We start from the raw sequence: 15944 nt of genomic DNA on the forward strand, positions 1-15944 counted from the left end.
ACGCGACTCCAGAGTATTGATGACAAGATTTGGATTTTTTATCTTTTTTCAGATTCTGCATGAACACAGCGCAGTAACCACGTATTGTGTGTCTGTCGTCATTTCCATTCAGTCGCACGAGGCTGAAAGTCTCCGTGTGTCAGGTAGCCTGGAAATATAGTTTGTCTAACATCTGGGTTATTGAATCATTTCTGGAAAACATTATAAAACATCATAATCCTTAACCCGCATTATCGAACGACGAATTTAGAAACAGAATAGTAATAAATAGAAATATGTACATTTCAAAAACGCGTAGCTGCCGGCAACAATATAGTTCGTGTGCATTCAGTGTCCGAGCCGTGAGGTACATGTTACATCATAGTATGAATACAGAATGCAGGTTTTAATAAATGTGCAGATGTTTGTCAAATCGTTTAAACCTATCCAAATACACAGAGAGACTTAAAAGGGAAGAAAAAACACCGCTCTGCAGGGGGTTGTCAAGTGTGACATTGGCGGTATGAGTCAACACAAACTGCAAACCGATAAAGGTCGGTATAAAAAAAAAAAAGCTCTACAACCCGACTGATGGCCGATCCTGCTGAGCCGCCGTCGGCACGGACGTGCGTCGCTTTCCTCTGGGACACATGAGGGACCCGTGGATGCAGTTTTGGAATCGAGATGTACCCATTGAACATGCGGCTTTCTGCGCTCCTCTTAAATGTCTGAATTATTAGAAGAAAAACAACGTTTTCATTTGATACAAGCTTCAATGAAATCGCTTTAAAAGGCTTTTTTTTTTAGAATTACTTATTAGTTTTTTTTCTCAGTATTAGCCGTTCATGTACTTGTTGGTACGCAGGGATTTTGACATAATATTTAGCTGTAATGTCTGTCCTGCTGATAATCCCTTGCTAAAATAACATCCATATTGTGCTGCCAAGTATATTCTTGGTTCACTAATATTTTGAAGAAAAATAATAAATTATTGGAAAATTGAGAATTAATAAATGAAAAACAAAAAAGCTAGAATTTAAATATAAAAGTAAGAATTTTATTTTGTTATCGTTTTATTTCTTATTAGTAATAAGAAAACAACAGATTTTTTTGGAAACAGGTAAACATGTATAGAGCTTTTGTGCTGCTCTATGGCAGCCCAGTGAAAAAGCTGAAGATGCCTATCACATCAAATTGATGTTCTATTTGAGTTAGCAAAAAAATAGGATGGATAAAAAAATAAAACCAAAGTTAAAAAGTAGAAGTGAGTGGCATGACCATTTTTTCACAGTGCCAAACAAGCACATGTAAGTACATTATTTTTACCCTCCCTGTAACATTATTGCTACGTTCCAGCTGCATTTGTTTTTGCTGTGTAATGGGTCATTTATGTGTGATCATCTTACACTTGCCATATTTGAGACAGGTCTTGAAAGGGTGCCCCCAAGCAGGTGCAGTAAATGTAGCCTAAAAAGTTATGTGTGTTGATTTAAAATGTACAGCACACTGCTTGATCTGATGCCTCAGTAAATTTATTTAGATGGGATTCTTATCCTCTAGGGTGACGCTGGCTGCTCGTAGACGTTTAGCTTCATGATATTTGGCCTCATCTTTCACCAAAAGCTGTGGTTTCTCAACATCCACATAATCCTGCAAAGAACAGGAAAGAAAAGTTTTAATTTAACCGCAGGGGAATTTTCATTAAAAAAAGAAAAGAAAAAAAAAAAAAATAAAATAAAAAATTATATATTATATATATATATATATATATATATATATATATATATATATATATATATATCACAATGTTTGTCCAACGGCAGTAACAAAACTGCAGTGTAACATATAAGCAGTTCAAAAAAATATCTATCTACTCACACACTATATGATACACATTCTGAGGGTGTAAATGTACAGTTTCTGTTCTAAATGCCTGTTGTCTGCAGGGCGTCATGTGACTGACATTTACAAATTGTATGGAAGTACATCTTAAGAGCCAAACATTGCACATACAAAGAAAAGTGTTCTGCCTACAGCAACTCAAACTTCATTCACAAGTCATCTCATTAGATCACATTACATCACATCAATGAGCCTTTAGGATAAACAGGTGGAACTTAAAAACGATTAATTCATGGTTTACCTTCTAGAAAATTACACTAAAATCTTAGAATTACTCTTTCATGACAACTCTGAAAATACTGTGTTACATAATAGGACTTTAACCAAGTATGTAAAGTCATATGGCTTTACATGCTAGATGGTTACATGAGGTTTATTTTGTTCATTTTACAGATTACAACAAGGAAAGGACAGAAAAGACTCAATCATTGACATAACCCTTAAGAGATCATTAATTAATACTGTAGACCGTTTAAAAAATATGGTTTAGCCAGCTATTGCTTACTGCGTCGTTTTCCATAATGTTCTCCAGCATGCGGACAATGTCTGTGAATGAGGGTCTCACAGTGTATGGCTCCAGCCAACAGTCTTGCATGATATGAAGTCTGTGGGGTTTAGACATTTCAAAGGATTCATCAAGCTATGATCAATTGGAAACCAACTACCATACCCGATACATAAATGTTATAAGAAATTGAGGCCTGGCCAAAGTTGTTTTTATTGGATGTGATAAAATGACTGGGGATAGGAATTAAATCCGAATCAGTCGAAGTTAGAATGATATTTTGAGAAAATACTATTTCATTAATTAATGATTAATGATTGATCAGTGATGAAGTCAAACTCTAATATCACACAGGTTTCTCCCAGAAAACAGCTACAGAAAAAAAAAGTGGAAAAGCAGCGACTACATTTTACTTTATGAGCTGCACTCTGTAGATTGATATTAGATTGGGCTTTAATGTTAAGATTTAGCATCTAAAACTAAAACATTGAGGGAAACATTTATAATTTGTAGTATATCTTCTTGAATATTACAATATGATACACATTCTGACACACAAAATATTAGTGCAAAAAGTGATTTGTGCATAAAAATCCAAAAACCCAGTCGATAAACGCTTCAGTCGTTATTTATTACAATATAGCCCATAGATTATCTACTTAAGAAAATCTATGTCAAATTTAGCTTTATGAAAAGTAAATGAAACAAAATATTAAATATTGTTATTCAGTTTTAATTTGATACGTTTTTACTCACATCTCCGGTCTGCAGCCCTCAGGGTTTGTGTTTTTATGACCGATACAGATGTGGTACACCACTGCCTCTGATGTCTCCAGGTTTGGATATGGCAAGGTACCTGAAAATGTAATGTTTACATATGAGTAAAATTACAAAATGAAATACACCGACATGATAGTCTGTATTTATTAAATAAATTTTTCCACTCTGTTAAAATGTTTTTTGTTATTCAGGGTGTTTAGTCTGTTGTTTAAATGTATTATAGAAATTTTAATTTAATGCTCTTAACCATTTCGTAAGAATAAGCATCAGCATACTGTAGGCATCATCATGGTCACATATGCTTGGTTTCCACCAAGACCAGGACCCCTAATCTGTACCTGAAGGGTCAGTTTATCCAAATTACCAAATAAACATACTTTTACTTTTTACTCACCTCTAGTTGTATGTAGCCAAGCAGATAGTTTGGGCTTAGTTTACCTTTTAACGGGGAAATAATCACATTAAAAGGGTTGTGTCGCTGAAATTAAATTTAAAAAAATCTGGCTCCACTCCAATATGATAGGGTGATAGGAATTTTCAGTCCACGAGTTTCATGGGGACTATAACAGCTTTCTGTTTTGTTCTGGAGGTTTTTTCCACCGTATTTTTTTGAATACTGTGAGCACCACAAACATTAATCAATTTACCTCCATTATAATGGGGTGGAGTTTGTAATCATTCTTAAAATTTGTTTTCAGCGAAACAACCCTTTAATTTGACTGTCAGAGTGGAACAGCTGCCCTTCACTAAAACTCAAACCACTCACTCAAACACATACTTGACATTGTGTTGGAGCGACAGAGATACTCTCTAATACTTGAGTGACTTAAATAAAGAATGTGTTTAGAAATTCGTACTGAACAACTAAAGGAGGTCAATGGAAGAAGTCAAACCTGCAAAGAAAAATGACATTTCCTTTTCAGGGCTTTCAAGTGCATAGAGAAACCTCAACCATGTAGCGGCGGTCCAGCCAACAATCCTATTTTTAACTAGTATCACCTTCATATCTGAGTCTAACTTCATACATCCAACCATTTTGTGTCAGATATTACAGCTGCCATTACCTGAGCCACCCACTCACCAAATGTCTGCATCTCCCACAGCACGATTCCAAACGCCCACACATCTCCCTTGAAGCTGTAGTAGTTGTTCTTGAAGTACTCAGGTGGGTACCAGCGCAGCGGCACTCGCTGCTGTACAAGTTACACACAATGGAAAATGTGAATTTTCACTCAGAAATGTGATGTGTAAAAACTGATTAATAGCTCATTAAAACTGAAACTCACACTAAAGACCAACATGAATAAAGGTGATATTTTGAAACAATATAACAATTTCAGACATCAGTATACAGAGTCATTGGTAATTGTAATATACTAGTAAACTAATATGAAACTGTGATGACCCCTCCCACTCTGCTTATGGCTCCTTGTTTGTGTAATGAGTTCATGGTGGAAATTATGAGTCACCTGTGTCACATAATGACACTGTTACTGCTGGTGTCTCTCATAAAAGACCACATCTTTCTCAAACTGTTCCTGTTGAGAGGATGCTACTAAATCCCCCTCAGCACACACACACACACACACACACACACACACACACACAAATACAGAATATATATTCATTTTGAGTAGCAGATAAGTTAATAACAGCCTTGGTAAGAGTTATTACAGTTACGGACGTAAGTATTTGGACAGTGAGACAATTTTCGTCATTTGCTGTGCATCAGCACAATGGATTTGAAATGAAGCCATCAAGATTTGATTAAAGTGTAGACTTTAAGCTTTAACCATATTGCATTAACCATTTAGGAATTACAGCCATTGTCATAAATACGCCCTCATTTTCAGAGGCTCAAAAGTAATTGTACAATTGACTGAAAATCAGTTTCATGGCCAGGTGTGGCCTTTTCCCTCATTATTTCATGACAAATGGTCTGGAATTGATTACAGTTTTTGAATTTGAATTTGGTGGCTGTTCATGGGAACTCTCAATATGCAGTCCAAAAAGGTGTTGATGAAGTTGAAGGAGGTCATCATTAGACTGAAAAAACAAAACCTACCTATCAGACAGATAGCAGAAACTTTACAAGTGGCCAAATCAACAATTTGGTGCACTCTTAAAAAGAGGGAATGCATAGGTGAGCTCAGCAACACCAAAAGGCCTGGAAGACCATGAAAGACAACTAAAGTGGATGATCGCAGAATCCTTTGCTTGGTGAAGAAGAAGGTCAAGAACACTCTTGAGGAGGTAGGCATATCATTGTCAAAATCTACATTCAAGAGACGCCCTCATGAATGTAAATACAGAGGGTTTACCACAAGGTGCAAAACACTGGTAACACTCAAGAACAGAAAGGCAGGATTGGACTTTGCCAAAAAACATTACAAAAAGCCTTCCCTGTTCTGGAACAAGATTCTTTGGACAGGTGAAACCAAAATTTACTTGTACCAGACTGATGGGAAGAGAAGAGTATGCAGAAGGAAAGAAAGGGCTCATGATCCAAAGCATACCACATCATCTGTCAAACATGGTGGAGGCAGTGTTATGGCATGGGCATCTATAGCTGCAAGTGGAACTGGGTCACTGGTGTTTATTAATGATGTGACTGCTGATAGAAGTAGCAGAATGAATTCTGAGGTGTGTAGGGCTATACTATCTGCTCAGATTCAGCCACAAACTGCAAAACTGATAGGACGGGGCTTCACAGTACAGAGGGCTAATGACCCAAAACATACTGGAAAAGCAACCCAAGAACTTCTGAAGGCAAAGAAATGGAATATTCTTCAATGTCCATGTCACTCACCTGACCTCAACCCAACAGAGCATGTTTTTCACTTACTGAAGAAAAAACTGAGGGCAGCAAGACCCACAAACAAGTAGCAACTGCGGCAGCTGGCTGCAGTAAAGGCCTGGCAAAACATCTCAAGAGAGGAAACAACATTTGGTGATGTCCATGGGTTCGAGACTTAAGGCAGTCATTGCCTGAAAATAATTGCCATCCAAGTGTTAAAAATAATCCGTATATTTATAATCAAGTTGGTTTGTCTAATTACTTTTGAGACTCTGAAAATGAGGGACTATGCATAAAAATGGCTGTAATTCCTAAATGGTTAATGCGATATTTTTTTTAAACCTCTTTAATTAAAGCTGAAGGTCTTCACTTTAATCACACCTTGATGGCTTCTCTTCAAATCCATTGTGATGGTGTACAGAGGCAAAATAGCAAAAATTGTGTCACCGTCCAAATATTTATGAACCTAACTGTATGGTTTCAAACCAGGATGACAAAGGTCAGATTGAAATTGTTAAAGACATTTCCAATTAGTTTGCATGTGGATTGCACTGCCTGTCCCACTTGATAGAAAATGCTTACCAAACTTCACAAGTTCAAACACATTTATACCAAATGTTACACGTGTGTTAAAAATTCATTTGATGATGAAATGACTTTGGTATGAAATGCATTCTGTCATATGACACAAAATGACATAAGATGTGACCAAAAGTAACACAAGATACGACCAAAAATGGCACCAATAGTGTGACCAAAGCTGAGAAAAAAAAAGTGACCGAAAGTGACATAAAGTCAAGTAAAGTTTATTGCAGAGTACATTTTAAAAACAACAAAGGTTGACCAAAGTGCAAAAAGTAAAAATACAATCAATAATAATTAAAATAAAAACTAAACCTGCAGACAGGTATTAATGGGTGCAAGCCCCCTGTGCAATTTGCACGTGGTGGCCTGTTGAGGCAATGGAAGTCGGACGTTTAGGTCCACGGGCGTGATGCAAGTCTCAGGTTGAGACCAGCACAGACACTGGAAAACATTCCACCGAGGTTGGAATGTTTCTGAGGGATATTACAATAGAGTATTCCAAACGCCTGGCATGAACTCTGGACTTGGGGTTGAGTGAACCTTTTGCAACTTACCCCAAAATTTTGTGGTATGTGACCTAACAATCATGAGTTGTCCTTCGATGCTACATGCAATGATTTATGCAGATTGGACTTAATTCAGCCTAAAATGAGTTTCAAAAAGTAGGTTTTGCATGTGTTTCAACTTTGTGTAAAAGCACCACCTACATATGCACCAAATTCTACACAGAACCTCAGGGTGGCACAGCAAACAACTGACCCAAGTGTTGTGTTAATAAGAGACCTATGTAAAGATATAACATCACTTCCTTTGTATGAGTACAAGTTGTTCCTTTGACACTTTTGCAATTTTTGGAGTATCAAAACTCTTTTAATAATTTGTGATCCTGAGAGTACATATATGATACATGCACATTTTCATGCAGATTGCACTTACAGCCCAAGAGTAGTTTGGAAAAACAATTTTAGCATATTTCCTGATTTTGCGGCAAAACCGCCACCTAGTGGCTAAATGGCACCAAATTTTTTAATAACTTTTCATATTGAGAGTCCATAGATTTCATATGCAAAGTTTCTTTTGCAGATCGGTCTCACAACCTAGGAGGAGTTTTAAAAAGTATGTTTTGCATATTTGGGTATAAATGGGTGTGGCCTATATCACGAGATTCAGTTAAATTCACGGAACTTGTGTATATCAGGTTTTTTTAATGTGCGATGCACAGTGTGGGCGTTACTGGCCAAAATGCGCTTACCTTGATCATAGCGCCACCTGTAGGTGGACATGTGTCATTCTTGGTGTGTGACATGTGAGCATCATTCCATTTCTCCTCCGAAAAATTTTATTTAAATAACTTTTACAGCGTTTTCTACAATACCAATTTTACCAACGGAAATTTAAAAAAATAAAATAAATTAAATAAATAAACACCTGAGTGATTACAATGTGTGATTAAAATGTGCGTGTGGTTCATATTCTCTTACCCGTGGGTTTCTCCACCGGCTGCTGTGGCGACTTGTTATGCGTGTTAAGTCTCGGGCCAAGCCGAACTCTGCCACTTTCACTTCCCAGGGAAACTTATTGACCATGACATTCCTCAGAGCCAAGTCACAGTGCACAATCTGCAGGAAAGACCAGACCAACACTGCTTGACATGGATTTTGTATGTCTGTGTGTGTGTGTGTGTGTGTGTGTGTGTGTGTGTGTGTGTTTGTGTGTGTAAAGTACCTTGGTAATTCTTAATGGATATTTGTCTGGTCAGGGTTGATAAATGGTAAGATATTACAACATTACTGATCACCATACTGCTGATATGTAAAAGCCTGTGTTGTTGTTACCATTTTGGTGCGCAGATGCTGCATGGCCAGAGCGATGTGGTAAGAGGCAATGGTGAGTAGGTTCTGCAGTTCAGGATCTGCACTCAGTTGGCTTCTGTTTGTCTGCAGGAAGGTCCTCAGAGTGCCATAGCTCACATACTCCATGATCAGAATGGAAGGCTCTGCACAAATGAAGACACAGTCAAACACACCCATAGACAGACAATCTGGGGACTTACATGGTGACACATATCCAAGGTTCTATTCTATTTTCATCTCTTATTTTTCAACTAACAGCACTGTAAAACAGGACAGGGGGTTAGAAGCTAGTTTCTGTCTTTCATAACAGCCAATGGGAACCTGTTTTTTCCTTGCAGAGTAATAACCGCCTGTGAATGAAAATTTTTCTCACCCTCAGTGGTGTTCCAGTCCAGTAACTGGAGGATGTTTTTGTGGTGAACCAGTTTCTTCATGATGGAGACCTCTATGTCCACGTGCTTGGGACGGGTACCTCAGGGGAAGAAGACACAAAAATCAAACCAAAGCTCTGTAACTGAACTAAAAACTTTTCATCTGAATTTATAAAGACTAAAAAAGTTCAACTAATTATTATATCAGATTTAGTTTAGTAACATGTAGCTGTTTCAACACTGTGATCACGTTGTCAAAACTAATTATCTAGTTTCTCACAAGTTTCTGTAAGTAAATGTGTCTGTTTGCGTGAATTTTCCTGGAAAGGGGTGTGTTTGTAGATTTTTTAAAAATATCTCTTCTTAATGCTGTAAGCATCACAAATGTAGTCTTATTCACAATCATTGTATCGTTTTGACGGCAAGCGTCAGGTGGTTATATCATAACCTCAGCACATACACCAATCAGCCACAACAGTAAAACCAGTTACAAGTTATGATGTTGAGGCTGATCGACGTAAAATACCGCTAACGTTCAGTAAACAAAATATGTTCATTTGTAATATGGAGGGAATGACCCTTCGGAACTATGCTGACATGACTATAAGATGAAATGTCAAAATCATGGCAGTACTTACACCTCTGCAGTTCAATTTGGTTTCAAAGTAAGTTTTGTAATACAGACACATTTGAAAATACTGTTTAGGTGTTAAAAAGCCACAGCTCTGGCTGAGTGGAGAGGAGGTGGGCTCATCTTCATATTCTCCTTCACATTTTCCTACCACAGCTTCAACACCCTAAACAGCGGTATTGTTATGTAATCTGACTCTCTAATAGGTCCTGCTGCAAATATGCCTATGAGCAAATGTTAAAAACATTTTTCATGTAACAGTAAATCAGTGCAAGTGTCCTGAGTCTGGTTTGAAACTACAAGTATGGAAGAACTGGAAGTCACTTTGGGCAGTGGAAACAAGCTGTGACAAAACACTGACATATTATCACTTTTTAAACTGTTTTGGTCTCCACCAGCTCCTAAGGGAAATTTTTGGGTCTTTAGCTGCTAAATGCTCCACTATATTCACCAGTTAATCTTTAACTGTGTCTGTCTGCTGTTTGGTGCTGGATAGGTAGTGTACAGTGGTTTTGAAAACATCTGCCTGCTGCTGCTGGAAATGACACTGATGAAAGCGCTGAGAGTGAACCAGAAACTGTAAAGATGCAGACCAGAAAACCGAAACAATTACAGATTAAAATGGTTGAAAATGGCTTTTAATAACACTATTCAAACTTGAATTTTTGGAGCATTTCGACCAGTCCAATGCAGCATTTTCATTCATTTGCAGTACTATGTCAAGATAGATTAAATGTTTGCCACTGAGTGATCTGTTTACAATTCTCTTACCACTCACAACGACTTCAGTTTACTGATAGCAAAATAAAATATGTCTTTTTATCTCAACAGTTGATTGATAATTTTTGCCTCCAGGGCCTCCCTGCCTTAAAAGAAATGCTTGTGTTTCCAAACCTTTAGAGCAGTTGAGTAGTACCTTCCTTGCTGATCTTGCATGTGAACATGTTGTGGCCTTTGCATGTCCCTCTGGTCATCCTGGCCTGGTAGAAGATGCCCTCCTTCCCTGCTTTGATCAGCTGCAGCAGGTTCAGGTCTGACTTAGTGAAACATGGACCCTTGGATAGATAACATTAAATATTCATAAGAGTTGGCTGTGCAGCATCACAGCATAGCAGAACAGCAGTGGATTACTGCAGGACACTGAGAGGACATCCAACATTGAACCAATACTATCCAGGTCAAAGCCACAAACTAATTTTTGTCCACATTACACCAGAACTTTCTAATTTTGGCTCTATAGAGATGCAATCCTAAGCACAAAAGATACAATTAGCATTAACATTATACATCCACACTTGGTGATGTGACAAATAGAGTACAAGCCCCAAGCACTTGATTAGGAACACCTGTACACCTGCTTATTCATGCAATTATCCAATCAGCCAATCATGTGGCAGCAATGCAGTGCATAAAGTCATGTAGATACAGGTCAGGAGCTTCAGGTAATGTTCACATCAAACATCAGAAGGGGAAAAATTGTGATCTCAGTGAATTGACCATGGCATGATTGTTGGTGCCAGATGGGCTGATGTGAGTATTTCTGAAACTGCTCATCTCCTGGGATTTTCGTACACAAGTCTCTAGAGTTTACTCAGAGTGGTGCCAAAAACAAAAACATCCAGTGGGTGAGCAGCAGTTCTGTGGACTGAAACGCCTTGTTGATGAGAGAGGTCAGAGGAGAATGGCCAGACTGGTTGGAGCTGACAGAAAGGCTACAGTAACTCAGATAACCACGCTTTATAACTATGGTGAGCAGAAAAGCATCTCAGAATGCACAACATGTCCAACCTTGAGGCGAATGGGCTACAAAAGCAGAAGACCATGTCAAGTTCCACCCCTGTCAGCCAGGAACAGAAGTCTGAGGCTGCGGCGGGCACAGGCTCACCAAAACTGTTGAAGACTGGGAAGACATAGCCTGGTCTGCTGAATCTGGATTTCTGCTGAGGCACACAGAAGGTACTCTCAGAATTTGGCATCATTTGGCATTTGGCACCTGCCTTGTGTCAACAGACCAGGCTGGTGGTGTTGGTTTAATGGTGTGGGGGATGTTTTCTTGGCACACTTTGGGTCCTTTAATACCAATAATTCCTGAATTGAGTGCCGCAGCCTGAGCATTTTTCCTGACCATGTGCATCCATTTATGGCCACAATTTACCATCTTCTAATGGTTACTTCCAGCATGCTAATGCACCATACCACAAAGCAAAAGTCGTCTCAAGCTGGTTTCATGAACATGACAATTAGTTCAGTGTACTTCAGTGGCCTCCCCACTCACCAGATCTGAATCCAATAGAACACTTTCGGGATGTGGTAGAACGGGAGATTGGCAGCATGAATGTGTATCTGACAAATCTGCAGAAATGACGTGATGCCATCATGTCAACATGGACCAGAATCTCAAAGGAATGTTTCCAACATTTTGTGGAATCCGTGCCACGAAGAACTGAGGCTGTTTTGAGAGCAAAAGGCCTTACCTAGTATTAGTATGGTGTTCCTAATAAAGTGCTTGATGAGTGTACATATGTGTCACATGTACAGTTACATTCAGTCTACCTTATTTTGCATGTGAGGTTTCCTTTGCTGTGTCTTTAGCTGTATGGTGACAGAAATCAAGCACTCCTAGAATAGATCTATTATCTGATAGCATGAAATATTTCTATCTGCATCATGGGATGCAATGAAGATGTTGGTGTAGCAGTGGTACCTGCTGCAGGCCTTTCCATAGCTTCCTGGATGAGGACTTCATTGTGCTACTCTGCTGCAGGGGAGCCTGGAGAGGAAGCTCATCCTGGTCCTCCTCGTTTAGGACTGGACTCACAGGCATGATGGAAGCTTCCAGCTGAGGGACAGGACCAAGGAACAATTGTCTCCCCTGCAGCTCTCCAATTGTACGGATCAAAGAACGATATCTGCAAGAAAACAATGAAAGTGCTAACATGCTGATGTTTAGTAGGTTATAATATCTTTACCTTATCATCCTGGCGGGGATGATAATGTCTTTACCATTACTCCGTGGCTATCCAACCTAGACATTTCACTCAAAACCGAAACTTTCAACTGGCTCATGGCGCTAGAGATAAAATCCGTGGATCGACCACATTAGAATGTATCATCTGGGAACCATGAATGTCAAATTACCTATGTGGCTATCCTTACAATAGTTGTGAAATATTTCACTCTGGACCAAAATGGTAGACCATCCAATAGTGCCATCCCTAGAGCCACACTAGGCGTGATTAAAAATTCTGACTGACCCCTGTTGCTAGGCCAGTGTGAATACTGGGCTGCACTAAAACTGAGACTGATCTAACAGAAAATTGAAACTAAATTTGTATGAAAATAAAAAACTCAGTACAACCGTTGTGGACCATGCAAACTCAACCAGGGTGATTTTGAACAATAAGGTCAACGAAACCTAAACCAAAGGAGGTATGTGCTCTACTGAATGCCATTCCAGTTGAAAAATGTGGTTTAAAGACAGACACAACTGGCAGTACACTAGCCTGTGGTAAATATCTGCAAAATTTATGGTGTAGGCCGTTTTCACAGCAGACATTTTTGATATAACAGGAAAACCACAAGTATAACATTACCAATGGGTGCATTCCATTTGCAGGTATTTACCCTTGTGCTATGCATGCTGACTCAGTGGCATGGCTTATTAAGAGACTTAAATTGAATGGAGACATCATTAATGTCAGTTACACCTGTGCTGTTACCTGTCATGACAAGGTTAGTCAGCTGTGAAGAAGGTCTGTTATTGTATAAACTGGCCTCACTTTTCTTTCAATATGATATGAAACTTTCTATAGGATATTGCACTATGTATGACTGAACCAGGTAATAACATATCTAGATGTTCTAATTCAAAGGCAACTGCAGTTGTTAATTTAGTTTTGAATGTTACACTTTGTGTTTTCAGCTGATAAACCTTACATTTTATATAAAAATCTAGCCCAGTGCAACGTTACCACAGACAAATCAAATGACACCTACACCGGATCATCCAGTAAATTCCTTATGAAATCATTTCAGCTTCTCTTACTTTCTGAGACAGACGACCCCCAGCAGTGTGAACGTGAGAGCGCTGAAGGAGAAAACCCCACTTAGTATGTAGACAAGTGGGTCCAGGGGCTGACCTAAATGAGCCAATAGGACAGAAACACTCAGCTCTAGTATGCTCTCACAATGTGTTAGTGAATTCAGCTGAATGTAAAATCTCACCTGTGAAGCCTGGGAGCTCACCTGGGCGCATATCTTCACTGGTGGAATTAGCAGGCATCATATCATCTGCTTACTGAGTGTGATTTTGTCTCAGACACGAGGAGGAGTCTGGAAGATGGGGATTGTGGCATTAAAATAACATCGATGATCCAAAGTACTGTTGAGCAGAATGTAAAAAAAAATTTTTTTAATGAACTATCAGACAAATGGGGCTTTCTTTTAAATGATTAAGGTGAGATGCTACACACAAAAACGTTTTTAATGCACTGGTCAACTTTGATATTTTGGGCTATTTTGCTCCAATAACATATTTTTTCTCAGACCAGTGGAAAGAAAACGTCCAAATATAAAATAGAATACACATTCAGGTGTTTATTTTACTACACTGTTTGCGTCTGTAGATTTCAATTACAATACATATCTTTAAATGCCAAAATCTTTCGTATACTCGGTGCCAGAAATCTCCGCTTCAGTAGCACTTACATACATCAAACTTTCCATTTTTAATTTGATCTATATTCTGAAGGTTTTCACAGAGGGTTTTGTTAATATATCATTCATAGCCTGCTTTGTATAACATTTTATTCCTAAAAACAAGGCGAAAATAGATTTTTTAATTTTATTTAATTAGATAATGCCTCATTTGCATATTTAAACATAACATTTCAAAAAACTTGGAATACAAAAAATAATTGTCTTAATGTAAGTAATCATCTGGGGAAGTTTCATGTTGATATCTATTAGCTGAAATTTTTACCCTATTCACCTGTAGTGTCTTGCCATTACATTAATTACAACATTATGAACTTTGTAGAAGCTGTGGTATAATGTATGAACAGAGCTATGGCTGTTTCATTCTGTCAAACCTGAAGCCCAAAACAATAAAAAGACACAGGAGACACATTAAGCTTATACATTCACATTAAATGCTTTAAAAAACAGCCTTACCTGTGTTTTCTGATGAATACCAGTTTGATAAAGTCCATCCTTTAACTGACTGGGATGGTGATCAGAAACCAGCTGGAACAGTTAAGTTGAAGCAATCTGTTTGGGTCTGTCCTGTGTTAATTCTGTTTTTGTAGCTACTAAAAAATGCTGAAACCCTTCAAGAGCTCAACAATGTGTTGTGTAAACCTCTAACCTTACTATACTGTCATCAGAAGGATCTTTCATCATGTATCAACCACAAAAGAAGCAGAGGAAACATACAGAAGCAGTAGGCGGTTTGAGATGACACTCTGTATCACATTCTACCTGATGTTAGCATGACTGTCAATCTACTTTAGACTAAACTAAAGTCATATCAACTCTGCGAGACATCAAAACCTAAATTAAATGGGTAGCGACTGGGGACAAAACCAAGCAATGATCACTGATTAGATTATTTGAGATTTGAAGGTCTCAGATGAAACTATAATTTAAAACAAGGCACACAATAAGACAAGTTTAGCTGGTTTAGTTTGATCCAGACCACATATGTACGTGTGCCATATTTTTCCAACCAAAGATGCTAAGAATTGTTGAATCTATTTCATTTTCATGCAAATTTATGCAGGGAAAAAAGCATAAATGGGTCTTTTCCAGACATTTCTTTTTTATATATAATTTCAATTACCAATCCACTGATTGGATCATTTTAATGCACTTTAATAGACTCAGTGGTGGAAGAAGTTTTCAGATCATTTAGTAAAAGTAGCAATACTATCATGTTAAAATTACTCAATTAAAAGTAAAGGTCCTTAAATTCACTGTTGGGTAGTTTAATGTTCTGTATTACAATGCATAATATATTCATTATAGGTTTTTAAAATCTTCATCTGTCTAGTGACTAGAAGCTAAAGCTTGCCTCTGGTCCACATTTTTTGAACAAATTATTTCAATAGTATAATGCAGTATACAATAGAAATACTCAAGTAAAGTACAAGTACTTCAAAAGTGTACCTAAGTACAGTACTTGAGTGCAAGTACTGGATGGACTTATGCTAGTCTAGAGTTTAGTATAGCAGCGGATGGTGAGTTGAAACCAGAGATTACTGCAGAATCATCATGATCCACCAACACTTAAATAGGTAAACCGGGCAGGTTTCATTTGTATGGTTTAATACTAGTTGCTTGAGGGACTAAAATAAGTTAATATGTCGGTCAGGATTAGGTAAGAGCTAGAAAGGAAAAAACCCCTCACAGGGTGTGTAGGATAGAAATATCTGTTTCAGCAGCAGTGTTCGGGGAAGTTGCTGCAGAGACCCTTGTGTGTGGTTTCCTCTCTCATTTGCAGACAGTACTAACTGCACAAACAGTACATGTTACTCTACACTAA

At 38.1% G+C, this 15944-nt stretch overlaps 1 protein-coding gene across 3 annotated transcripts; it reads right to left on the reverse strand.

Annotated features, from left to right (window-relative positions):
- Positions 1-1062: 1062 nt before the first annotated feature.
- si:ch211-167j9.5 (tyrosine kinase receptor Cad96Ca) lies at positions 1063-14755 on the reverse strand. 3 transcript variants are annotated; one of them, XM_040130669.1, is made up of 12 exons: positions 14576-14755; positions 13628-13735; positions 13449-13542; positions 12108-12312; positions 10320-10458; positions 8775-8873; positions 8384-8544; positions 8030-8167; positions 4248-4359; positions 3143-3242; positions 2387-2486; positions 1063-1629 (listed from the first exon to the last, which is right to left on the reverse strand). In XM_040130669.1, exons 2-12 carry the CDS (start codon positions 13686-13688, stop codon positions 1516-1518), a joined length of 1323 nt encoding a protein of 440 aa, XP_039986603.1. In that variant the 5' UTR covers positions 13689-13735; positions 14576-14755; the 3' UTR covers positions 1063-1515. The 3 variants fall into 3 exon arrangements, with proteins under 3 accessions (XP_039986603.1, XP_039986602.1, XP_039986605.1); XM_040130668.1 differs by having other exon boundaries at positions 13628-13784; XM_040130671.1 differs by having other exon boundaries at positions 13649-13784; positions 14576-14754.
- Between the last annotated feature and the right edge of the window lie 1189 nt (positions 14756-15944).

Source organism: Xiphias gladius, chromosome 7 (genome assembly GCF_016859285.1).
Source record: "Xiphias gladius isolate SHS-SW01 ecotype Sanya breed wild chromosome 7, ASM1685928v1, whole genome shotgun sequence".
Classification (NCBI taxonomy): Eukaryota; Metazoa; Chordata; class Actinopteri; order Istiophoriformes; family Xiphiidae; genus Xiphias; species Xiphias gladius.

Coding starts and splice junctions, on each gene's coding strand:
- si:ch211-167j9.5 (XM_040130669.1), bottom strand. CDS start 13,688: ATGATGCCTGCTAATTCCACCAGTGAAGATATGCGCCCAGGTGAGCTC. Junction 10,459..12,107: donor TATGGAAAGGCCTGCAGCAG/GTACCACTGCTA, acceptor TATCTATCCAAG/GGTCCATGTTTCACTAAGTC. Junction 8,168..8,383: donor AGCATCTGCGCACCAAAATG/GTAACAACAACA, acceptor TCTTTCCTGCAG/ATTGTGCACTGTGACTTGGC.